The 27,830-nt window shown below is 42.7% G+C and overlaps 1 protein-coding gene across 1 annotated transcript in view; it reads right to left on the reverse strand.

Moving 5' to 3' along the window:
- LOC122805771 (synaptonemal complex protein 1-like) overlaps positions 1-27,830 on the reverse strand; it is a 5,909,626-nt gene that overhangs the window by 4,130,421 nt on the left and 1,751,375 nt on the right. The window contains exon 7 of the mRNA XM_044076039.1: positions 8,070-8,174. Coding sequence (XP_043931974.1) covers positions 8,070-8,174 — 105 coding nt within the window. The remainder of the gene's footprint in view (positions 1-8,069; positions 8,175-27,830) is intronic.

Below are 27,830 nucleotides of genomic sequence, written 5' to 3' on the forward strand. Positions count from 1 at the left end.
ATTGCCCTACATTCGTTTATTTGCATGGTACTTATGTATTATCGCAACCAGATCATGAAAACCTGTTTCTGAGAAAATTGAAATGTGTTTTCAGTTTAGATTAAGGCATACAACCTGTAGGAAAGCTTTTTTTTAAAGGAATTAAAATAAAATGTACAACTTGCCCATGGTTTAGTGTGTTTGCCACCTCCCCAACTCTTATCTTTCTCCAGAACCGTTGATCCACAATGGTGAGCCGTGTGAATCCTGTCGTGTAGCAGTCTGATAAAGACATGCAAATCTTTTTGTTCTTGGATTGGTTGTAATAAAAAATTATGAAAAATGTGATCTGCATGTGGTGTTGCTTGTAATGAGCGCCACCTGGCAACTGTTGGTATGTACTTAAGTATTAGTAACGAGGCAACCAGGCTCTTCAAAAAGTTAACTGTCATTCCAGATATTTATTAACAGTATAAAATCAAGTGGGTAAGCACTTTCGCTAAAGCGCTTCTTCAGACTTTATAACCACATACAAAATCTAACACTCTTTTAAATAGACCTCATATTTAAAAATTCATCAAATCACAGTTGAGCATCAATTAAGTTAAAGTAACAGTACATAAAAATCCAATAAAAAGCATTTGAAAGCACACTGACTATCAAAATACATACAAAAACAGCAGCATCAGAAACACCTAAAAACATTCAAGAGATAGAAAAATGAATATCTGATGCAATGAACATTACGCTTTCAAAAAGAAAAAAAAAATTAATTTCTGTAACCGCCTGTTTCTCAGCGTAGGCTTAATAGATGCTCTTTCATTTAAGCCTGAGCCCCTGAGCAAAATAATCCAATGTGCCTCTCTACTTTCAGTATAATTCTTAATATTGCCTTCTCTAATCTGCGGATGAACAACTTCTAAAACCCTAAAACTGAATTTATGTGTTTCCCCAGCTGTGATAACATGTTTGGATAAAGCATCATGCTCAGACTTAATCCTAATATTGTAAATGTGTTCTCTTATTCTGTTCTTAAGGGGTCTATTCGTCTTACCCATGTAAAAAAAGTGACAGAGGGTAAGACGAATAGACCCCTTAAGATAATCGACTCTCCAGCCGACACAAGCATCCTACAAAAGGGCCTCATAGAAACAGACAACTGGTGCCAGAGCCATGGCCTCAAGCTAAACGCCAAAAAGTGTATAGTCATCCCCTTCGGCAAAAACAAAGTGCCCACAAATTACCACATAGATGGTAATCCATTAAGTACGGAAGAAGTAATTAGGGACCTGGGGACCCAAGTTGATAGTAATCTCTCATTCGACAACCATGTGGCCAAAGTGGTTAGAAAATCATTTTATATAGCCCACCTAATTATGAAGGGATTCACATCTAGATCAGGGGAGGTCATCGTGCCTCTTTACTCATCCCTCATCAGGCCCATAATTGAGTACAATGCCCCTTTTTGGATGTAACTTACCAGACACCTGCAGCAGCTGGAAAGACCCCAAAAGTACCTCACCAAGAGGATCAAAGGGCTCAAACAGATGCCATATGCTGCCCGGTTAAAGAAACTCCAGCTCTACTCAGTGGCATACCGCCTGCTCAGAGGCGATCTGTGCCTGACGTATAAAGCCATGTCCAACCCGGAATTAATGGACATGCTGCACCTCAGAAAATCCAAATCCCATCGAGCTACGCGCTCGAGAGACTTGAACCTCAGCACTGAAATAAATAGGACTTGCTGGAGGGACAGATTCATAACCCAGAGGCTCCCTTCACTCTGGAATAAAATCCTAGTCCAGGTTAGGCAGAGTCCCTCATTGACTCTCTTCAAGAGGAATCTTGATGAGTGGATGGGAGATCGTAGATTTACTCCGGATATCACTTCTGTGTCACTGTTAGACAGATGCACTGTATACTAACCTCGAAAAAGGGCATAGCAAAATTCATTTTAAAATGGGTGGCGAAAGCCAAACACACTCTGGCTAGGCTTGTAAATGCCCTAGGGCAGATAGCCTAATATGAACCTATGAACCTATTTGTAAGAGAATATGAAAAGGTAATGCAATCTCTGAGCCATTTTGACAAAGTAACTTTAGATATAGCACATCCCATTCAAGGACCAGAAAAGGAAATGAAAAGTTGGTCCGACTTGCGAAAGGACTTAGTCCTGTCCAGGTAGAAATGTAGTTGTCTATGTATGTCCAATGAATGAGGCAATATTCTCCCTTGCTTGAATAATTTGGGAAAAATACAGGGAGCTCAATGGACTGGTTAATAGAGAAGTTGGAAACCACCTCGGGGAGAAAAGATGGATTAGTAAGAAGGGATACTCTATCCTGATGGAAGATCAGATATGGGCTCTGGATGCATAAGGCTTGTAACTCAGATATCCATCTGGCTGATGTGAACGCTACCAAAAACAAAGATTTCCATGACAAGAATTTTAAATCACAAGTCGCAGCAGGCTAAAAGGGTGGTAGAGAGAGAGACTGGAGAACCCGGGAGAGATTCCATGCCTCCACAGGCTGCCTGATAGGAGGTCTGCTATGGAAAATTCCCTTGAGAAAAGTCTTGCAAATTTGAGTGGAGATAAGAGGGACTCCATCTGAACCATAATGGAAATTGGAAATAGCTGCTAAATGGACTCAAATGGTGGAAGCTGATGCCCCATTGTCAAACAACTCAGAAAAATAGTGAAGAATAGCAGCTGTAGGAGTTGAAAAGGATCTAGCATCTGATAATGTGACCAGATAGTGAATCTTTTCCATTTGTCTCTGTAGAGTTTTCTGGTGAATGGTTTATGGGAGGCCAAAATAATGTCACGGGCAGATGAGGAGAGGATTTCCTGCCTGACAACTAACAGAAGTGGAGAAGCCAAGCTGTCAGCTTGAGAATGGATAGATTTGGGGGAGTCAGCCCTTGTGGGTGAGATATTAGGTCCTGACAAGTATCCAGGAGTCAAGGAGGTTGTAACAGATGAGGTTGGAGAAAGGGAAACCACACTTGACGAGGCCAGAAAGGGGCAATGAGGATTACTTTGCACCTCAACCAAATAGCTTTCCTTAGAAATAGGGGTATCGGAGGATAAGCATAGAGGAGACCCCGCGGGCCAATCATGAGTCAAAGCGTCTCTCGGTGACTCCCCGTGTGGGGGAAAGAGGGCAAAGTAGCTGCTGCATTTTTTGCTTGAGGGAGAAGTGAAAAGATCGCAGCATGGCTGGCTCCAGTGGCTGAAGATTTCTGCCGTCACGCTCGGGTTGAGAGACCACTCGTGAGGACGGAGGATGCATCTGCTCGGCCTGTCAACAATCACATTGGAGCTCCCCGGGATATGCATTGTGATTAAAAAGCGGTTGGAATCTATCACCCAATGCCAAATTCTCATGGCCTGGTGACATAGGAGACAGGATTTGGTCCCTCCCTGTTTATGTACCAGATGACAGACATGCTGTCTGACTGGATAGCAATTGTTCCTGATGGAAGAAGCAGATGAAGTGCCTGCAATGCTACCAGCACTGCTCTTAACTCCAGGAAATTGATATGCAAGTTGACCTCTAGGATGGGCCATGTGCCTTGGACTGTCTTTCCCTGGATGTGGCCCCCCACCTTATCAGGGAAGCGTCCGTGGTCACCGTGACATTGGTCTGGGGAGTCTGGAAGGGGAGACACCAAAGATTTTTGGCTGTTCTCATCCACCAAAGTATATCTTGTTTGCAGGAGTTGGTGATGAGTATCTGTGAGTTCAGGGGATGGAGACTGGATACCCACTGGGACAAAAGCAGCCATTGTAGTAGTCTCATATGCAATCTGGCTAGGGGAAAAATTGGGATGGCTGCCACCATAGACCCCAGAACCTGTAGAACTTCCCTTGCAGACACCTTCCTTCAACAAAGTATCACGTGTACTTGTACCCTTGCAGACACCTTCTTTCGACAAAGTATCACTTGTACTTGTAACCTTAATCTCTGAAGTCTGTGAAGGGGAAGAGAGACTTGGCTTGCTTGAGTGTTGAATACTGCTCCTATGAATTCCAATTGCTGGGTGGGATGAAGGTTGGATTTTTCCCAGTGTATAGTGATGCCTAGGAACTCTGCCAATGCTAGAGTGTAGCGGAGGGCCCTGACCAGTAGGTGCTTCATGGGGGCAGAGAAGAGCCAATCGTCTAGATACTGAAACACCTGAAATCCCTGAAGTCTCAGATGAGCTGTCACCACTGCTAGGCATTTTGTGAACACTCTGGGGGCCGTCGAGAGACTGAATGGCAGGGCTCTGAATTGGTAATGATTGGCTCCCAGGTGGAAGAGAAGGAGACTCCTGCAGCGTTTGTCCATTTTGATGTGGTAATACACATCCCAGAGGTCTATCGAGCACATGCACACATCCTTCCAAAGAAATAGGACAATGGATTGTATCGTGACCATACGGAATTTGGTCTGAACTACTGACTTGTTTAGTTGGCTGAGATCCAAAATGGGTCTCCAGTCCCTGGTCTTTTTTGGCACCAAAAAGAATCTTGAGTAAAACCTGGATCTGCACTGGTCTGGGGGGACTTGTTGGATGACTCGTTTTAGATGCAGCTTTCTTTTTTCTGAAGCTACCTCTTCCCTTTGACTGGGTAAATCATCGGGAAGGGATTTTGGAGGTCCTGGATAACAGATTAGAGGGATGCAGTAACCTCTGGAAATTATTCTCTGCACCCACTGATCATTTGTAATAGAGTGCCAGGCAGCTTGGTGCAGAGAGAAACAAGCCCCGACTGCCTCCAGAGGAAAGCAATTGGGCAGTACTTCAGGAGCGCTGATAAGGTCATCCGGAGAAAGAATCCCTTGAGTCCTGATTTAGGGGACCCCCTCTACTCCGAAAGGGGCGTGTTCCATTATTGGAACCCCCTCTACCTCTGGGGGAGTCCTCACCACGTACACTACGGAAAGGGCCATGAGATTTTTTGTCCCACATCTTTCCACTCCTCTGGTTCCTGGAGAAGGAGCGCTGAGGCTTGGAAAAACATAGGCCAATGGCAGACAAGGTTTTTCCATCCTGCTTGGACCTGGCTAATGTGTTCTTCGCTTTAGAACCAAACAAAGTGGATGGTTCGATATGGGGCATTTAAAAAGGAAGACTTGAAGGAGTCTGCGAGGTCACGAATGCGCATCCAGGCGTGGCATCTCATAACTACACCTGCACCCGCAGCTCTAGCCACCCCTTCAGTTGCGTGGGATAGCAACCTCATGGACGAGTTGGAAATAGACTCTAGGGTGGCAAGTTGGGAAGCAAATTTATCATGTACCCCATCTGAAACTTGACCCGCGAGGGTTCCAGAGAGTTCAGTGATGAGATCTCTTTGAAGCCTCATAAAATGCATCAAGTAATTCAGAGACCTGATAGCAAAGGTCGCTGAAGCAAAAACTCACTTCACTAATCTGTCTACCACCTGGGACTCTCTGCTGGGAGGGTGGACAGCAGACTTTACTCCACAAGGTCCTTTTTCATGGCAGCCGCCACCACCATAGCATCTACTGGTAAACCTCTAGACCAATGGGACTGTTCCTCTGGAGGGGAGAGTATCTTGTCTGGTCTCCGGGGAATGGCCTCAATGGTATCAGGGTTCTTCACACCCACTGCACGATGAGCTTGACTAACTCATCGGCGGGGGGGGGGGGGTCACCCAAGAAGTAGAGGGTCAAGAGCAGAAGGCCTGCAGGGAAACGGATTCCTCCGAGGAAGGGTTGGAGGGCTTCCAGTCACTCCTCTGCCTCAAAATTTCCAGGATGTCTCCAAAGGCGACATCGTCAGGGGGTGACTGTGGGGACCCTTCACATCATCATAGTCCATATGTTCAGTGAGGGACTCCTCCTGGGAGTCCATGTGTTTCCTCTTACATGTCCGTTTCCAAGGAGGTTCTTCAGTGGGAGCATCTGAAGAAGACTCAGAAAGGAGGTTACCCTGTACAGGGGTTTCCTGAGGCTTGTGCTCTCGGTGTCCTGGGGGGCGGGTGGCCTGTGATAGCTGCAGCTCAGATGGGATGGGGGGGAGGTCCGACGTAGGAGGATTGCTTCCTGAAACAAGCACCCTCTCCATCACCCAGAAGGCAGGCCCTCCTGAAGAGGAATGGGAGCCCGGAATCAAGGAAAACAATCTCAGAACCAGGGTCACACCCCGCTCCCGCAGCCTGCTCCCGGGGATGGAGCCTCAAGCAAAACCGGAGTGTGGGAGTCACCCTCGGATCTGAAGATGGAGCCGATGAAACAACCGAAACCGAGGGTTCCACCCCCCCCCCAGCATGAGATTGAGGAAGGGATGGTTCTGAAGGAATCGAAACCCAAAGGGGCCTTGGAGCTTCAGAGAAGGTCACTGTCAGTGCTGAGGAGAGGAGTCCTCCCGCAGACGTCGAAGCTATGGGCCTTGGAACCGAAGGGTCCGAGGGAGGAGAATACATGGGAGTCGCAGGGGCAATGGAACCAAAACCCAGAGTGGGATGGGTTCTAGGAAAATTTGTAATCCCCCTGGCTGTCAGCAACTAATCAAACAGGGGCATTATATCTAACTCAGATAGGCTCCTGGTGGACCTTACTGACACACCTGAGGGGGAGTCAGGTCGGTCCAAAAATGGGCTAAAGACTTGTCCAGCAAATGGATCCAAAGACGGGGAGTACTGGGTCCATGGTGTATTAAAAGTCGGCACAGAGGATTCCAGTTTCGAAACAGGCAAAAGGGGGACTATTGGTGCTGAGAATGGGCTTGGAGCCAAAGTAACAACTGATGCAGAAATAGCCACAGAGAAAGGAGAAGGAAGGCCTTTAAGAATACGTTTATTTCTTCTTTCATTCAGCATCCGCTGACTGAAACTGACACAAATCTGACAGGGAGGTTTCACAGATAAGTGTGGAACCCCCAAACAATATACACATTCATCATGCAGGTCACTATTGGGGAGTTTACAGTTGCAGGAAGTGCAATGTTTAAACCCCGAAGTCCCTTTCTTTTCAGACATACCAAAATATTTGAGACAATAAACTAACAAAGGTAGAGAAAGGAAGGAGAGAGAGAGAGAGATAAAATACCAACAATGGTATTTAGAATACCACAAGGGTAAAAAGGGAGTTTACCAGTGATGGTAAGAAAAAAGGATACCCGTGGGGAGAGCTGGTTAAGATACCAAGAAGTAGAAGAGTTTTGAGAGAAATAACTTACAAAATACTGTAAATTTTGTAAGAAACACAATACTTAGCTGGAGAGCTTGGTGAAACGCTGCTATATGGCTGCACGACAAACGAGATCTGGGGTAACTGGGAGAAGGGCATTGTGGGTAGCAGCTTAGCTCGAGAGTTTTTGGTGTACGCGAGCTTGGTATTAGGCTGACTCGGTTCAGATGGCTCGGAACAGAACCCATCAGGGATGAATAGGAAGAAGATTAACAACTTCAGATAAACAAATTTCAGTTATGTTGAAAACTGCAAAATACATAAAATGAAAATAATTTAAAATGAAATGCTTAACACTGGGAAACAATCTAATAAAAAAAAATAATCCATCAATGATCACTGGGCTATAAGAAATGTTAAACTCTTTTATAGAAGTCTGAGAATTAACAAAATATTAAGTAACACTCCCCAGGCTCAATTCAATGGAAGCAAAGAACTGAGACAGTGCAAGTCCATCCCTGTGTCTCAGAGATATCCCTTCTACAGTGTAAGGGAAGGCAAATTCTGAATGAGAAAAAAGGGAAGATGCTGACATACGGCTGTGAAAACTCTGAAACCACTGCCAAGATTTACACATGGTGGCTAAAGGAGCATTTCACAAAGAAAATTTTCCTGCTGATACAAACCTTAAAAAGAAGTGATGAATTTTTACATAACTGATATTTTAGCATTTTTTTCTTTCCAGTTGCTTTAACTTTTTTACTTTTCCTATTTAGTGCAGTCTCTCCTGAAACTAATCACATGGATCACAGTGAAACCACCTAAGATACAAAAAATGGATCTTCAAGCAACTATGGAAGGCAAAGCATCCAAGGACAAAGCAGTGAGCATATCTCTTAAGTCCCAAGCAGTTGAGAGATCTATTCCAAAGGGTACACTAACCTCTTTAGTTACAACAGCATCTTCCATATCTCTCAATTTCTGCTGCAGCAGTTCCAACATTTTTTCAAGGTGTTGCTTTCCATTTAAAACTACTTGCATGTTTTCCTGAAGAAAGACATTTTGGTTAAATAACAAAGTATTAAAAACAAAATTAAAAAAGACATAAAAAGACATTACAATCATTCTGTATTTTTTTTGTTAAATGTAACATAACAAATTTTTATTGTATATAACTTTGTGACAGTAAAATTAAAAACTGCACTATATAAGAAAAATAAGTTATGTCTTATCATAATGGTCCATCTGTGTTGTTCATCTTCTTTCATTCATCTCTGATGGGGTTCGGTTCCGAGCCCTTGGAACCAAGTCGGCCTTTTTACCAGGCTTTCACCAGCCAAAAAAACTCTCGAGCCAAGTCTCTACCCAGAATGTCCTTCTCCGTTACCACAGATTGAGTTTGCTAGAGAAAGAGAAGCAAAGCGAGGCCACTTCTGCGTAAATACCCTAGGGGCACCACTTAGACCCAAAGCATCCCCAAAGAGCCTTTGGAGGGGGAAGGAGGGTGGGAAGTGATGAATGAAAGAAGATGAACAACACAGATGGAACGTTATGGTAAGACATAACTTCTTTATCTAATGTTGTTAATCTTCTTTCCATTCATCACTGATGGGACAGAATCCCAAGCTACCTTGAGGTCCATGGGTGGCCCTTATGGAAGAACATTCCTGAGTACCATTCAGCCGAAGGCAGCTCTCCCTCTGGAGACCAAGTCTAATTTGTAATGATTGATAAAGGTAGGAGGCTTAGCCAAAGTAGCTGCTGTGCAAATGTCATCCATGGATGCCCTGGAATGGAAAGCTACAGATGTTGCTATAGATCTAGTGGAATAAGCTTTAACATTTGGCATAGGTTCATTACTGAGGGAATAGATGAATCGTATGCAGTCCCTTAGCCATTTTGATAATGTAACCTTGGAAACAGCCTCCCCCATTTTGGGTCCAGAGAAGGAGATGAAAAGCTGTTCCAATTAACGGATAGGTTTGCTACTGTCTAGATAAAGTTTCAGTTATCTATGTACATCTAAAGAGTGAAGGCAGTACTCTCCTCTATTGGCAAAATTCAGAAAAAACACTGGTAAATCAATGGTCTGGTTTGTGAATAATTCAGAAACAACTTTGGGAAGGAAGGAAGGATTCGTCCAAAGTGATACTCTGTCTTTATGAAATACCAGTTAAGGCTTCTTGATACACAATGCCTGCAGTTCCGAGACTCTTCTGGCTTACGTGATGGCTACCAAGAACAAGGATTTCCAAGACAAAAACTTTAGGTCACACTTCTCCACAGGTTCAAAAGGTTTTTGAGTCAAAGACTGAAGGACTAGAGTGATGTTCCATGGTTGCACGGGCTGCCTAACAGGAGGCCTGATATGAGAGGTACTCTTGAGGAATGCTTTGCATAAGCATAAAGAGATGAGGGGTGCCATCTATACCATTGTGGAGATTAGAAATTGCTGCTAGATGTAGTCGTATGGTAGAGGCAGAGGCTCCATTATCAAAAAACTTAGCCAAGTATTGAAGCACTGTAGTTACTGGAGCCAAATACAGGTCTAGCACTTTATCCTTGGACCAGATGGAGAACCTTTTCCATTTATCCTGATATAGTCTTCTGGTGGATGGTTTATGAGAGGCCAGAATGATGTCTCAAACAAGCGAGGAGAGATTAGCTTGCCTGGTGACTAGTGGAAGTGGAGAAACCAAGCTGTTAGCTTGAGACAGGACAGATTTGGGTGACTCAACCCTTGGGGATGAGAAATCAGATCTGGTAGAGGGTCCAGAATCCATGGTAGGTATACTAGGTGAGGCCAAAGGAAGGGGAACCAAACTTGTTGAGGCCAGAATAGGGCTATGAGGATCACCTTGCAACTCAAACGAAGAGCTTTCTTTAGAAACTGTGGAATCAGGGGGATGAGAGGATAAGTGTAAAGAAGTCCCGTGGGTCAATCGTGGATTAGAGCATCCCTCAGTGACTCCCCCTTGGGGGAAGTATGGCAAAATAGCTGCTGCACTTGTTGTTTGATGGGGAGGTGAAAAGATCGTAGCAAGGCTGGCCCCAGTGGCTGAAGATTTCTGTCGCCACCTTGGGGTTGAGAGACCACTCGTGAGGCATGAGGATGCATCTGCTCAGTTTGTCTGCAATCATGTTGGAGCTCCCCGGGATATGCGTTGCTATCAGAAAGCAGTTGGAAGCTATTGCCTACTGCCAAATTCTCATGGCTTCTCGACATAGGGGGTAGGACTTGATTCCTCCTTGCTTCTTGATATACCAGACCACTGACATATTGTCTGTCTGAATTGCAATTGGCCCAGAAGGGAGAGCCAAATGAAAGGCCTGCAACGCTAACAGCACAGCTCTTAGTTCCAGAACACTGATATGAAGGTGGGCCTCTGAGGTGGACAATGTGCCTTGGGCAGTCTTTCCCTGGAAATGCCCCCCCACTCCATCAGGGAAGCATCCTTGATCACAATGGCTGTGGGCTGAGGGGATTGAAATGGGCGACTCCAAAGTTCTACACCTGGTCTCATCCACCAAAGGAGGTCTTGTCTGCAGGAGTTGGTTATATGAATCTGGTAACAGAGGGGATGCCATAGCAGGGTCTGCATATGTAGCTTTGCTAGAGGCAGTATTGGGATTGAAGCTGCCATAGAGCCTAGGACCTGAAGAACTTGACTTGATCGAGAGAGTATCACTCAGAGCTGAAATCTCAATTGGTGGAGTTTGTGAATTGGGAGTGATACTAGACAGGACTGAGTATTGAACACTGCTCCAATGAACTCTTTTTGTTGTGTAAGAGTAAGGTAGTTCTGGATAAGAAAGTTGAGGAAGTGGAGAATGACCTTGTGGAATGAGTTCATGGTGGTCTTAGTAAAGACAAATCCTTGTGTTTATAAACATAAGAAATACATTCAGTGAGCCATTGTGGTGATGTAGCTTTAGACACAGATATTTCCAACATAGCTTTTGAAAATGAAATAACAACTGGTCCAATTTCCTGAAAGTGTTTGTTCTATGGAGATAAAATCTCAGCTGTCTGAGAAAATCCAAGAAATGAAGCATATATTCCCCTTTATTGGATAATTATGGGAAGAACACTGGTAAACTAATGGACTGGTTAAGAGCGAATTCAGAAGCTACTTTCAGAAGAAAGGAAGCGCTGGTGCAAAGAGAAACCCTGTCTTTATGAAAAATGATATAAGGTGACTGGTAGGATAAAGCCTGAATTTTCAAAACTCTGTTAGCAGATGTAGTGGCAAGTAGGAAGAATGGTTTCCCAGGACAACAATTTTAAATCAGCTTTTGCTGTGGGTTCAAACAGAAACTGAATTAAGTCCTGGAGAAGAATCGTCAAGTCCCTAGGTGGGGTCCTTGACAGGTGGCCTGAGTAAAAATGTACCTTTCAGAAGGGTCTTGTACAACCTAAGGGAGTTCAAGGACAAATGATCGTTTCCTATATGAAAACTGGAGATTACAGCCAGTCATACTTTGATGCTCCATTATGAAAAATGGAAGCTAAAAATGATAAAACTGATGGAATGGGCACTGAAAAGGGGTTTCGATTTCTCTTGTTAACCCAGTTAGAGAATCATTTCCATTTGCTCTTGTATATCTTCCTAGTGGAGTCTTTTTAAGAAGGAAGCAAGTAAGTATTTGTAAAACCTAGGAAGAAAGCTTGGACTGTCTAGCCATCACTGGAAGTGGAGAAACCATGCGGTCAATCTGAGAGAGGGCTTCTATGTCTAGGTGAGATAGCCTTCAGGGTTGAGAAAGAAGATCTGGAAAGGGATACAGAACTCAAGGACAGTATATCAGATGAGGCCAAAGGAATGAGAACCACACTTGGCGAGGCCAGAATGGAGCACTGAGGGTCACTTTGCTCTTCTCTTGATAAGCTTTATGTAACACTTTAATATTAGAGGTGTTGGAGGATAGACATAAAGGAAACTAGAGGGCCAGTTGTGGATCAGAGCATCTCAGGTACTCCCCCTCTGCTGCATTTAGAATTGTGGACAAAGGCAAAAAGGTCACAGCATGGCTGGCACCACTGGCAAAAAATCTGTTCCGCCATTAAGTGGCAGAAAGATTGAAAGACCACTCATGAGGCATAGCAATAGATCTGCACAGTCTGTCCACAAAAACGCTGGAGTTACCTGGAATGTGTATTGTTAAAAGAAAGCAATTGGAAGAGATTGCTTACTACCACACTTTCATTTCCTCCAGATACAAGGGTAAGAACAAGTTCCTCCCTGATACAAAGGGTAAGAACAGGTTTCTCCCTCTTTGTTGATGTATCAAACAACTGACATGTTGTCTGTCTGTATGGCAATCGTCCCTTAAGGAAGGATGTCTTGAAATATCAGCAATGCTAGAAGGACTGCCTTTATCTCTAGGATGTTCATGTGAATGTTGGTCTCCAAGGGAAACCACGTGCCTTGGATTGTATGTTCCAGGTAATACCCCCCCACTCCAACTAGGAAGTGTCCATGGTTATCATGACCTTGGGCAATGGAAGAACAAAGGGGCAACCCTGTGAAACATCTGGTGTGTGGATTCACCTGGATAGATGCTGTTGGCAAATTTTTATGATTCGAATGGGAGATGCCCTGGGATGTCAGTTCAGAGACCACTGAACTGCTAGAGTCCATTGTAGTACTGTCATGTAGTATTTTGCGAAGGGTAGAAGGGTTATGGAGGCTGCCATTGCCTCCAGAAGCTGAAGGGCCAGCTTGGCTGGTTGTGACTGCAGAGAGAGTAGATTTGCACTTGAACTTGTAATTTAAATAATCTGGACTGAGAAAGCCAAACTACTTGAGAAATTGTATCCAGATGAGCCCATATGAACTCCAGGGTTTGGGTGGGAAGGATGTGAGATTTGTCATAGTTTACTGTAATGCCCAAATGTTGTCATAAATGGAGCAGGTAGGCCCTAGTGCATGTCAATAGATGCCTGGTGGGAGCCATGAGGAGCCAGTTGTTGAAATTAAGGAAACGCTCAGAATCCCAGGAATTTTGACATACATTCAGTAAACACCCAGGGGGGGCTTTGGTGAGACCAAAGGGCATGGCTCTGAATTGAAAGTAACTGGTTCCCAGCCAGAAACAAAGGTATCTTCTGGATTGTCTGTCTATTTTTATGTGATAGTATGCATCTTGGAGATCCATCTAGCACATCCAATCATTCTTCCTCAAAAGGAGGAGAATGAACTAAACAATAACTATTCGGAACGTGCAGTATTTGACAACTCAGTTCAACTGACTTAGGTCCAATATTGACCTGAGGTCCCACTTCTTCTATGCCACCAAAAAGAATCTTGCCAAAGGGAAATATTGAGAGGCAGATTCAGGGATAGATTTAGGGAGACTGAGAAGAAGGAAGGGGTGGAAAGAATACTGGCAAAGTCATTCTGAAAATGTTGTTTCTTTCTTTAAAGAATCCTTTTTTTATTGTTTTCCCTCTTGCCATTTCTTTTTTTTTTAATTATTCCTTGTTTGCCAGGAGGTGGCAGGGATTGCTTATTTTGCCTTTTAAATGGGGTCAAGAATGTGGAAGATTTGAAATGAGGGAAAGGAAAATCTTAGAAACTCCCTGAATTAATCTCCCTTTTTCAACAAATCTGAGGACCTGTGAAGCAGAAGAGACAAACAAAACCTCCTTATTTAAAGGTGATTTAAAATATATATACAAATACAGGCATACCTCCTCCAAACTGTAGTAGTAGCAGTAGCCAATGACACTATCTGCACAATCATACACACACTTCAAAACATGTTCAGATATTTAGGACAGATAAGAAATAATAGGATTCAGACTGGAGATACTTTCTGAAGGAAGTGTGGCAGAGTATTCCCTCAAACTGTCTACAAAATAAGAAACTCCCACATAAGTGCTTGGTAGTTAAGAACGCTGTATACTAAAGTGGAAGAGAAGAAAATTCTCTTAACAAATTTGTGCAATACCTTACCTTCTATATCAGTGGAAGGAGGATTCATACTGAACAATAGTCTCTTTCCAGCTGGTGAAGAGGTCGAAATGGCAGCTGTCTCTAATGTAAAATGACAAGAAAAAAGAATTGTTAGCTTTAAGTACTTTATAAAATCTATCTGCCTTTTTAGGGACTGAAGAGTGTTATTGCAGTCAGCATTACAAACTTTCCCCAAAGCTAGCAATATATGAGGGACTGATGTAGTATGAGGTATATCAACTTGCAACATATCATAATATCTCCTCATTTCAGAGGGAACATCCATTTGTTCTCACAAAAATGCCTCATTTATCCTAGAAATATTTTCCAAAAATGAAACTTTCTCCAAGGGAGATGGAGAGGCCACATTTCCTCAGAATCAGAATTCTGGGATTAGGAATCAGTAGTAAAAGAAGCACTGTCTCTGTCAATGTCAGAATCTTCTGACAAACCTGCCTTACACTTTCTTTATTAAGGTTGCACTTTGGCAAGAGTTCCACGTTTAACAGCCAGCAATAACTTCTTGGCTAAGGTAAGAAAATCATCTTTATAAACAGATATCATGTCTACAAAAGAACAATGCCTCACCTTCTGTTTTTTCTTTGTAGGGACCACGTTGAAAGAAGACTGATTAGGGGATTGAACTTCATGCCTGGCAACAGGTCTCTTTACACAGCTACCTTGAGAGTAACTTCCTGAAGAATCTCCTAGACCCAAGGAAGTTGGTTCTTCCATGCCCGGTTTGGACAATGAAACAGCTGCACAGGATTTGGCTGATCTCCAATCCTTGGTGGTTGAAGGGACTACACCAGAGGAACCAAGAGTACTAAGTGAATGGTCTAAGGAACAGTGATTGGCCACTACAGAGTCACCCACTAACTGCTGAGGCACCCAGAGTACCATGTGAGTGGTCTGAGGAACAGCGGTTGGCCACTATAGCGTCACCCACTAAAAGCTGAGGCACTGTCTGAACCCACGGAGGCAGCAAAGGATTCTTACTGTGGTGTTTTCTTTTTAGGTACAACAGGAGAAGAGCCAGAAGGACCACACTAATTATCCATGACGCAGACAAGGATGAAGCCTGACTGCCAGTAAGCACTACAAGAACAAGTCCGTAGGAAGCTAAGTTGTCAGACAAGTGTTCACAAATAGCATACACTCTTATACGTCCCCACACAAAACCCTTCAAAAGTAAAGCACAAGCAGTACATAAAAATCCCTGTCAGCACATAAATCTCTCTGAAGTGTCCTGATAGAAATAATTGAAGTTAAGTTGTCATGAAAGTGGACACAAGCATTCTATTAAAAATTAATATTTTCTGCCCTGAAATGCTTCCCGATCCTTAAAATTTAAATCACAAATACAGAGTTTCACAAACAGTACACGTTTACCACATAATTAGCCCCAAATACAAAAGTTCTAGTCTAAAAATAGTGGAGTTTGAGAGAAAAGTTCCAGTATTGAAATAATACTGGCCTTCTTAAAGGAGAAATACAGTTTTTAGTAAAAAAATAAAAAATATATACATATAAATATTTTCTTAAAATGGCTATAATTGCTTTGTGGAAGGGTTCCATTATGGGGACTTCACTGTCAGAAATGAAGCTCGCAGGTGATTGCTACTCCTTTGAAGCCTCAGAGCTGCTTCTTATTGAGGAGGCAAGAAAGTACTGAAATTGTGTTCATTTTGATGGCTGATTTCCCTCCAATGGGCTAGTCAATCAGCAGTCACAGTGTAGGTATGGGAAGGAGCCAGACCTCTGTTAAACTGGCTGGTTGTTGTATACTTGGCAGAATGCAAAACATACAGTCAAAGACTACTGCAGCAATGGGAATGCTGATGCTTATACTTTCTTCTTCAACTTGTCAAAAGCATCCCATTATACATCTCAACCTTTTAGTGTAAACTACCTGGACATAGTCTAAAATAATGTGGGGACAACAGACCTAAAAATAAGGAAAATTTTGAAATACTGCTCTTATAAACTTAAAAAGCATTTGCGCTTGTTTCCTGCCTTTCCTGTAACTAGTCTAGTTCAGATACAAATTTGCTGTATCCAGGCCTGTTTGTAAGCTTCTGAGAGGTGCTAAAGTCTGGTCTTCAATTTTTCCCTTAGATCTGCTAGTTCTCTCCTCTCCTGAACGTTTACTAGCTTATTAGTCTATCTCTTTATCATACCAGACTTCTTGTAGCAATTATTGTAGCACACAAAAGTGCTACCAGCACTAAACATTCTACAAGGAAACAGCTCCAGTACTTATTATTAATGCCCACCCCTCCCAGCATGTCTAAAGGTCAGTTCCCTGTGCTTTCTCCTATTAATCTGGTGAGCTTGGGCATCCTGAGGTAATGTAGCAACTGCCTCATGTACACAGACAACCTTCTCCTCTTACCTCCCAACACTCAGACTTGGGAAAGATGCACTTATATATCCAAACTGGATGCCACGCACTCTCCAGCCAAGACCGGAATAGCTGGTCAAGAGGAGAAGATCAACACTTGGACCACACCACATGGAACACATAGCCCTCCAAAACACACACCAGCACTGCCATCACATAAAAACACAAACAACACGCCCACCTTCACGGAGGCTCTCAATATAAATCTAGCCTAACAGCAGAGACCTCCAAGGCAGAAACGCACTCGACCACCACAACACAACACTAATCACAAGACACATAACTCTCCTAAACAGTGTGCCACTAACCAAAGCCCCTAAGGCAAAACAGTATACCCAGCACACTAGTCATAGGTGACTCGATAGTGAGGCACACTGATGTCCCACTCACTAGGTTGACTAAGGAGAAAGTAACAGTCAGCTGCCTGTCAGGTGCCAGGATCCAACACATAACACACGCACTCAGGTCCCTCAACAAAAGGTACAAATATGACTCTGTCATTGTACATGTGGGTGTGAATGACCTGAGACGTACCTCCCTGGACTACATGAAAAGAGACATGGAGGATCTCTCGGATTATGTAGCCCAGGTGGGTATGACCCTAGCCCTGAGCAGCATCCTGCCATCAGCCAGAATGATACCACAGTACAAGCAGAAAATTGCAACCAAGACAGAAACACCCAAAATAGGGTAAAACCACGAAAATGAAAGCACAAACAGCCACTGAAGAAGACCACTGGTAATGCGGAAAAAATACTGACTTTTTAAAAAAATCCTAATGTTGAATTAAATATTTAAAATACACACACAACATACTAAATCTAGAAAATGATGATGTAAAAAATAATAATAATAAAGATGTTAGTATAAATATGAATATAAATACACATTTTTTTTTTTAAATTGCTAGTAATTTAAATCTGACTTGATTTAAATTTTAAAACAGGTTTCAGAGACACAGTCATTGAGACCAGGGTATCTCAAAGCATTTAATCTAAGTTGCCATTCTGCTTCCAAAACAGCAACTCTATTAGCCACATCACCTGTCCCTAGTAAAGAAACACGGTCCACTACAAAGAACAAAAACTTATTGAAATTGGGGCATATGGTGGCATGCAAATGAAGTGCATTATGTATGTCTTTTTTCCTGAAAGATCTAACATGCTCTGATATTCTATCTCTTAATCTTCGAGTAGTCATGCCAACATAAAATGCTTGACATGACATACACGATGCTACATAAACTAAATTTTTACTATTACAATTACAATGCCCAGGGCAAGCAATAGTATATCTGTAATCAAAAACACAAAGATAAGAACCTTCCCCAATGAACCTACACTGTTTACAAGCCCCACATTTATTCATGCGTAATTTGTTATGAGGCTTAACTTCCTTTTCCAAAATACACTTTAAATTCTCACCCTTACTAAAAACAATCACAGGTTCAACATCTAAGGTTCCCTTAATTTCAGCACTCAAAAAATACCTCCAAGTGTTTCAAAAACTGGCACACAATTCAGCAGCACTGTTGTACTTTAAAACAAAAACTGCTCCAGTTTTATTATTATTATTATTATTATTATTGTTGTTAATACTACTGTTGCCCCCCATGTTGGCCTGTTGAACTTTAATGTTCAAAATTGGCATATAATCTGTTCTTCTTTTCCTAAGCACTTCTTTCTTGATTTTAAGTAAAAGCTTAAGAGGGTATCCTTGTTCCAAAAACATGCCTATTAACTTGAAAATCTCTTTCCTGAACATATCATCATTGCTGACTAACCTAGATGTTCTGACCGTCTGCCCCTTCACTACACCCTTTCTCTGGTGAAAAGGATGACAACTTCCAAAATGCAACAGGGAATTCGAATAACTCTCCTTTCTGTATATAGTACTTGAAAAGCCCACATTAGTTTTATTGATAGTTAAATCCAAAAAGTTAATACATTCTTCATTCCACTCATAAGTGAACTTAAAAAAGTTTGTGGTACCATAAAAGTAATCCACAAACTCTACCGCAGTCTTTGCTTCACCTCTCCATAAAATCAAAAGGTCATCCAAAAACCTGTTGTATAATAAAATATTGCTGTTGAACCTGGAAGGGAAAACAAAAAGTCTTTCCCATGCCAACAAAACTAGGTTAGCAAAAACCGGGGCACATTTTGCCCCCATTGCCACCCCAGAATGTTGCTGAAATACCTCACCTTCAAACAAAATAATTTTTTTTTTTTTTTTGTTTTTGTTTTAAAGTACAACAACAGGGCTGCTGAATTGTGTGCCAGTTTGAGAAACACTTGGAGGTATTTTTTGAGTGCTGAAATTAAGGGAACCTTAGGTATTGAACCTGTGATTGTTTTTAGTAAGGGTGAGAATTTAAAGTGTATTTTGGAAAAAGAAGTTAAGCCTCATAACAAATCACGCATGAGTAAATGTGGGGCTTGTAAACAGTGTAGGTTCATTGGGGAAGGTTCTTATCTTTGTGTTTTTGATTACAGATATACTATTGCTTGCCCTGGGAATTGTAATTGTAATAGTAAAAATTTAGTTTATGTAGCATCGTGTATGTCATGTCAAGCATTTTATGTTGGCATGACTACTCGAAGATTAAGAGAGAGAATATCAGAGCATGTTAGATCTATCAGGAAAAAAGACATACATAATGCACTTTATTTGCATGCCACCATATGCCCCAATTTCAATAAGTTTTTGTTCTTTGTAGTGGACCATGTTTCTTTACTAGGGAGAAGTGATGTGGCTAATAGAGTTGCTGTTTTGGAAGCAGAATGGCAACTTAGATTAAATGCTTTGAGATACCCTAGTCTCAATGACTGTATGTCTCTGAAACCTGTTTTAAAATTTAAATCAAGTCAGATTTAAATTACTAGCAATTTATAAAAAAAAAATGTGTATTTATATTCATATTTATACTAACATTTTTATTACTATTATTTTTTACATCATCATTTTCTAGATTTAGTATGTTGTGTGTGTATTTTAAATATTTAATTCAACATTAGGATTTTTTAAAAAAAGTGGATTAGGATGTTCATTGGTTGTTATAGTGTGATGTCAGCTTATTCACATAGGGCAGTTACTATAAAGGTGTTTTAATTGTGATTGTAAAATGACTCTGAAGAAGCCAGTACTGACTGGTGAAAGCGCTTAGTCATTTCTTCAATAAAGTCAGTATTTTTTCCGCATTACCAGTGGTCGTCTTCAGTGGCTGTTTGTGCTTTCACAAGCAGAAAATTATTGATTTCAACAACTGGCTAAGTTTCTGGTGTCATTCTAAGGGGATCGGTATTTGTCTGCCTGAGATGACATGATTGACAGACCTCGATGCTTTGCTAGAGATGGCCTGCATCTGTCACCCCTGGGCTTCTGGATACTGGCCAAGGCTCTTGCCACCCCTATAGTGCCTTTTTTAGGCGGTGTTCCAAAGACCAAATTACCACAGTAACAGCTACAAACAAATGCAATCTGAGGGTCATGCTGCTCAACCCTAGAAGTCTAAATCTCAAAATACACTCTCTCAAAGCACTCCTTAAAATGATGAACATCGACATTTGTGCTGTAACAGAGAACTGGTTCAAGGCAGCAGAAAGCATCCCTGCACTACCAGGCTATAATTCATTCTACACCTTTCAGCCTCAGAACTTGAACCTAAGCTCCAAAGGTGGTGGTGTTTCCGCATTCATAAAGGATGCGCACACCTCCAGACTGGTAGCCCAACATAACACATCAGAGATACTTCAGGTGCAGCTAACATTGGGTAAGACAGCCTTTCAGGTCATAGCCTGTTATAGGTCCCTAACCATGTCCCATATCACTTGCTCCTTATTTCTAAGCACCCTGGAGAATATTAGGGTCCAATCTAACACTCTCATACTGGGCGACCAACTATCTCACCATTAACTGGGAAAACTACTCATGTACCAATACACTTCCCCAACGTTTCCTAGAGTTCATTAATTCCAGTACCATGGACCAGCTTGTTCTTACCCCCACTAGAGGTAGCAACATCCTTGACCTGGTCATTACTAACATGGGCAAAAGTTGCTCTACACCAATAGTCAACTCCTCCCTGGTTAGATCTGACCACAAACTAATCACCTTGGAAATCCACATCACTCCCACCCACCCCCGCAAAGGTAACCACCATGAAAAACTTCTCCAAAGCTAACTTTTGGTTCCTAAAAACAGAGGTGGCTAACTTCACAGCACCCATGCAAATGGAGAATAGTTGCACAACCGTCAAATTATACACCACTGCACTGTACGAACACATACACAAATGGATGGATCTCGCCATACCCAACAGAACCAAGAGGCTCTCCTCCAAAAAAAGGAAGCCAATCTGGTAGTCCTCTGCCATAAACAAACTCTACAACAGAAGGAGGAAACTGATGTGGAATAAGGTGAAGTCCCTTATCAGCCTCAACAAAATGTTGAAATCCCTCATCAAATCCTCCAAAGCTAGCTATGAAAACAGAAATGCAGCAGATAGTAAAGACAACTACAAGGCCTTATATAGTTATGTAAAGAATATCCATGGCAATACCCAGATTTGCTCTGAGCTACTGCACAATGGTACCTCCTATACCGAGCAAACAGATATTGCCAATATACTGGCCAACAGATTCAGTGCCAACTTTGCCCCTCCCCCGCAAAGGACCAATCACAATACCAGTAGATTGTCAGGCACCCAGTATTACTGCTGCACACGTTAAAACAGTACTGTCCAAGGCCAAGAATACAGACCAATCACAATACCAGTAGATTGCCAGGCACCCAGTATTACTGCTGCACACGTTAAAACAGTACTGTCCAAGGCCAAGAATACAGCTTCTATGGGACCTGACCATATCCCTGGCTGTGTTCTACATGAACTACAGAGTGAACTGGCACCTCTCCTGTGTGCCCTGTTCAATTACAGCCTCATCTCAGGCTTTGTCCCTACTGAATGGCACACTGCTATAGTCATCCCTCTCCACAACTGAGGAGCGACTACAGACCCTGGGAACTATCGCCCCATTAGCTTGACAAGTCTGATATGCAAAGCTATGGAACGCATCATCATGGACCTAATAAACAAGGATATAGGGAATCTCCAAACTCTGGATCCCACACAGTTTGGTTTTGTGAAGGGTAGATCATGCCTGGTCAACTTGGTCGACTACTTTGAGTCAGTCACCAGAGCTGTGGATGAAAGCAATGTGGTTCATACAGCCTACCTTGATCTGGTCAAGGTCTTTGATACCATCCCCCCCCTCAGGAATCACAGAAAAACACACTAAGCTAGGCATCAACCCCTATATCACTAGGTGGGTTGCAAACTGGCTCACAGATAGAACCCACAGTGTGAGTCAAACTGCCGACCAGTCATGAGTAGAGTCCCACAAGGATTGGTCCTGGGTCCTCTCCTGTTTGGTATCTACTTCTCAGAAGTCCAGGCTAACACGAAGGGACTCTGGCTGACAATGTTTGCAGACGATTGCAAGCTGGGAGCCATTAACTCCCCAAGTGATACAGACATCCTACAGAAAGGCCTCACTGAGACCAATGACTGGTGTCAGAAGTTTAATACCAAAAAATGTGTCGTCAACCCCTTTGTGAAAAACCTAGTTCCCATGAATTACCACATTGATGATAGTCCACTGAACACAAAGGCGTTATAAGAGATCTGGGAACACAGGTTGACAACAACCTCTCTTTTGACCACCACACTGGCACTGTGGTCAGAAAGTCCTTCGATGTGGCACATCTCATTACTAAGGGTTTTGCATCCAGGAAGAAAGAAGTCATTGTCTCCCTCTACTCTTCCTTCATTAGGCCAGTCATCGAGTAAAATGCCCCATTTGGCATGTACCTCACTAGACACCTGCAACAACTGGAGAGGCCGCAAAAGTATCTCACAAAGAGGATCCTAGGCTTTAAAAACTTGTCCTATATGGACAGACTCAAAAAACAACTATTCTGTCTCATATCGCCTACTTAGAGGCGATCTTTGCTTGACTTACAAAGCCATGTCTGACCCTGCTCTGTTAGAAATGCCACATCTAAAGAAATCCCTCCACACCACATGTTCCAGAGACCTCAACCTCATTACCACAATCAACAGAACATGCTGGAGGAACAGATTCATAACCCAGAGACTGCCCATGCTATGGAATAGACTTCCCATACATGTGAAACACAGCACCTCACTGGCCGTCTTCAACAGAAATCTTGATGAGTGGATGGGAAATAGAAAATTCACCCCGGGGATCACTCAAGTGGCTCTACTCCACAAAGGCACTGGAAACTAAGGTTGGGTGGCACGATGCCAGGGTAATCCTATGGGCTAGTCTTGTAAAGGCTCCAGGGTCATGAGCCTAGTACACACCTATGAACCTATGAATAAGAGGATTTGCGTTAGTATGCATTTTGTGAAGAATATGAAGTCTGAAACACAAATGCAGGTTATTCCTTACTGACTTCATTTCCTCAGTGATTTGTCAGAAAATAAAAAGTTATGTACTCACCATAACATTTTATCTGTGTTGTCCATTTCACGCTTTCTCAACTAATGGTTTTGGATCCGACACAGGTGCTTCTTCCAGAACACAGGATCCTAGAACTGATAAGCACCTCCCTTTACCTTAATGTCCCACCAACCTAACATACCTCAGATCGAGTTTGCCATCCCTAGATACAAGAGGACAGTGGCAGAATAGAAAAAGGGGAAGCTGAAGCTCAAATAAGAAACAGAGGTTCCTATAACACTGTTAGACCACTCCAGAAGTAAAAGGAGTGGGCAGGTGGGGGGAAGTTGAGGGACAATGAAAATGGACAACACAGACAGAATGTTATGATGAATGCATAACTTCTTAACCTGATGTTGTCATTTTCATTCATTCCTCAACTGACAGAACAGAGTCCCCAGCTACCACAACCCTGAGAGGACCCTAAGGTAGGACACTGTAGAGCACTGGTCAGCCAAAAGGTACTCTGTTCCTAGAGACTAGACCTAATTTGTAATGAGCAATGAAGTTATGTGGGTTAGCTCATGTTCTGGCTGCACAAATATCATCCAAGGATGCTGCAGATCAAAAAGATGAAGAAATTGCCATAGACCTAGTGGAATGGGCCCTGGGAAGTTTTGGTAAAGATACACTCAATTTTCCATAGACAAAAGCAATACAATCTGTTAACCATTTGGCCAATGTAACTTTAGATACTGGAATGCCTAGACTGGTAGAAAAAATAGAAACAAACAACTGATCAAATTTCCTAAAGTCTCTGGTTCTATGAAGGTAGACACAAAGTCATATATGCATATCTAATAGATGTAATATGTACTCTCCTTTGTTTGAGAAATTTGGAAAGAAAACTGGGAGATTAATGACCTGGTTTATATTTGACTCAGAAGCTACCTTGGGCAAAAAGATGGGTTAGTTCATAATGATACCCAGTCCTTGTGAAAAATTAGATGAGGAGCATATGAAGATAGAGCCTGGGGTTCAGATACTCTTCTGGCTGATGTAATAGCCACAAGAAAAAATGGTCTTCCAAGACAAAAATTTGAGGTCAGCTTTTCCCAAAAATTCAAAAGGAGACTGAGTTATGGATGAAGCATAATATTTCAATCTAAAGGTGGAGCAGGGTCTTTCAATGGAGATCTAAGCAGAAAGGCTCCCTTGAGAAAAGCCTTGCAAAGCTTAAAAGAAGCTAAGGTACAAGTATTTTTGCCCAGAAGAAAATTAGAAATGACAGGTAATTGAACTTTAGTTGTTGAAAAACCAGCCCTTTCTTTGAAAATGGAAGCTAAGAATCCGAGGTTAGTTGGAAAAGGGATCCAAGTCTTTGCTGAGGGCCAAAAGACAAATCTTTCTAGCAGAAGCTTTATGGGAAGACAGCAAAATGTGAAGGATGGGGGAAGAAAGCACGGGCTATCTAGCAATTATTGGAACTGAAGAAACCACGCGGTCAGCTTCAGGCCCAATATGTCCAGGTGAGGTATGTCTGCTGGCTGAGACAGGAGGTCTGGAGTTGGATCCAGAATCTAGAATCCGAGGTGGATGTAGAGGATGAGGCCAGAGAAACAGGATCCAAATCTGATGAGGTCAAAAGGGTGCAATGAGGATGACTGTGCTCTTTAACTGGATGACTGTCTGAAGAAACTTCAGAATTAGTTGAAAGGCATAAAGGAGACCGGAGGGCCAACTGTGAAATAGAGCATCTCTCAGTGACTCCCCCAGTGGAGGAATCAGGGCCAAGAACCTGCAGCATTTGTTGTTGAGGGGAAAAGAGAAAAGATGACAGCATGGCTAGCCCCATTAACAGAAAATTCTCTCTGTCATGTTGGCATTGACAGACCACTCATGAGGCATCAGAATGTACATCCTTAATTTGTCCACAATCACAATGGATTTCCCCAGGATGTGTGTTGCTATTCAAAAGTGATTGGAAGAGATCACCCATTGCCATACTCTCACTATTTCTTGACAAAGAGGGTAAGATTTGGTTCCCCCTTGTTTGTTGATGTACCAGAGTACCAACATGTTGTCCATCTGTATCCCAAATGTCCCGGATGGGGGGAATGTCTTGAAATGCCTGCAGTGCTAGCAGGACTGCTCTCATCTCCATGACACTGATATGTGCCTGGACCTCTATGGGGGATCACGTACCTTGGACCATCCTTCGCAAGCAGTGTTCCCCCAACCAAGGTGGGACATGTCCAAGGTTACAGTGGCCTTGGGGAGAGGAAGAACAAAGGGACAACCTTTGCGGAGCTGGTTTTCTTGAATCTACCATAACAGGTATCTTTTGCACACTCAAGTTATTTTAATTGATAAGTATAACTAATAATGTAGAATGGACCACTAAGTTGAGAGAGTCCACTGGAAATTTTCATATGGAACCTGGCCAGTGAGACAAGGGTGATAGCTGCTGCCATAGAACCCAAAGCCTATAGTATCAGTCTGGCTGGAAGGGATTAATTCTGGAACACTGTCTTAACTTGGGATTGTAGAGTGACTATTCGAGTTGAGGAAACAGAAGCTATCTGACTAACTGTATCCATATGAACACCTATGAACTCCAGACTCTGTGTTGGGTTGAGTTGAGACTTGTTGTAATTGACTGTTATTCCTAGATGGGAGCACAGATGGGGTAAGTAGTCCCTTGCTTGTATCAGTTGATGTCTGGTTGAAGCAGCGAGGAGCCAGTCATCTAGATATAGATACACTCGGAATCACAGCATTCTCAAGTGAGCTGCTACAACTGCCATGAATTTGGTGAACACCCTGGGGGCTGTGGTGAGACCAAAAAGCAGTGCTCTGAATTGATGATTACTGGCTCCCATTCAGAAGCTTAGGTATCTCTTGGAGTGCCTGTTCATTCTGATGTGATGGTACACATCCTGAAGATTTATGAAGCACATCCAATCTTCCTTCTGCAGAAGGGGCAGAATGAACTGAACCATGACCATCTGAAACTTTGTATACTACATGTACTGATTTAATTTGCAGAGATACAGAATTGGTCTCAAGTACCCTGTCCTTTTTGGTACCAGAAGAATTTTGAGTAAGTTCCAGATCCTCTCTGGTCTGAGGGACCTCTTGGATGACTCTTTTTTTCTAGCAGTTTTTATATCTCTAGAAAGGCTGCCTCTTTTAACTGGGTGGAACATCTGGGATTTGCTTCTGAACTGTTGGAGGGGCTTGGGAAAATAGTATCATATAACATCTGTGTCACTCTCCTACTATGGACACAACAGAAGAGTCTTTGTGGGTTCTCTTCAAGCAGCTTCATTATATACAAACACATCACAATAGAAGTTTACTGACTTTAACTTAAGTAACTTAGATACAAACTAACTACTGTAATCATACATGCTTACTCTCTGGCTGCACTCTCAAAATGACACTGAGAATAGCATGTGCCTGGTATTTATATGTGCACGTTCAGTCCTTGATATGCTTCTTAAAGACACAGCACATACACTCTGATCTACAGTCTGAATATAATCCTCTGCATCCATGAATCTTTTGTGATGGTTAGCTAGGTTCTTTTGTGCAGGGATATACAACCCCCCCCCCCCCGACTGCTTCCAGAGAGGGACAGTTGGGCCTCCTTTCAGGGCTGTTGATAGGATCTATCTGAAAAAGAATCTCTAGATCCCTGCTTTTGCAAATCACTTCTGCCATGAGGGTGGCATCTTCTGCACGAGTCCCCCCCCTGTTCCTGGAGGAACTATCTCAACATGACTCCTGGAAAAGACCCTGGGACTTTTTAAAACCACATCTTTCTACCTTCTCATTGATTCCTAGAGAAGGGCCTTTGAGAGGTAGAAAAACATGCATCCACAGCAGACAGGGTCTTTCCTACCTCTCTGCACCTAGACAGTCTGTCCTTAATCTTGGGTCCAAAAAGAGAGAATCTGTCAATGGAAGCATTGAGGAAGGAAGACTTAAAAGGTTCCGCAAAGTCATATAAGCACATCCAGGCATGTCTTCTAATGGCTATGCCACAACCTACCACCTGTTTGGTAAATTCTGCAGTATGGGAGATCAACCTCATGGACAAATTAGACACAGATTGGGGGGTGACCATCTGCGAGGAAATTCTGTTCCCATCCTTGGAGGAACTGAACCCCCCCAAAAAATTTGGTAAGCTCCTTGAACACATTTCTTTCTAGTCTTGTAAACTGTGCCATATAATTCAGCAACCTAAGAGTACAGGTTGCTGAAGCATAGACATGCTTCCCAAATTTGTCCAGTGCCCTGGACTCCCTGTTAGGGGGATAGACAGAAGAACTCTGCTCCAATAATTCCTTTCTTGTAGCCACAACAACAACCATGGCATCAACAGGGATTCCCTTACTCCAATGCACATGGTCTTTAGGAGGGTCAAGAATCTTACCTGGTCTCTTAGCAACTGGCTCAACCATGTCCAACTCGTTCCACATCTGCAAAAAGACCAGGTCTAGAAGCTCTTTGGATGAGTCATCCAGAAGGGAGTCCAAATGGAGAGATGATAGGCTCATATGGAGAGATGAGGGGGTCTGAATAGAGAGATGGGGAGGTCCGAATGGACAGATAAGTCAGCAAGTAAAGGAGAGTATTATTGCTGAAACTGAATTCATCCTCAAGTCTTGTAAGTACCTCTGTGAGGTGGACCCCGTTTTTCACAAAATCTCACCAAGTCAACATAGATGTATAGCCTGAATTTATATAGCATATATCATGGACAGAAGTAGGTTAAACATTAAAAAGTGAGCTGGGTGCACAACACCCAGGATAAAAAAGTGCCCAATCCTGGTAGGCACACTGGTGCCAAGAATGGAAAAGATGACAG

This window comes from Protopterus annectens, chromosome 7.part0 (genome assembly GCF_019279795.1).
Source record: "Protopterus annectens isolate FY-2018-M chromosome 7.part0, PAN1.0, whole genome shotgun sequence".
NCBI lineage: Eukaryota > Metazoa > Chordata > Ceratodontiformes > Protopteridae > Protopterus > Protopterus annectens.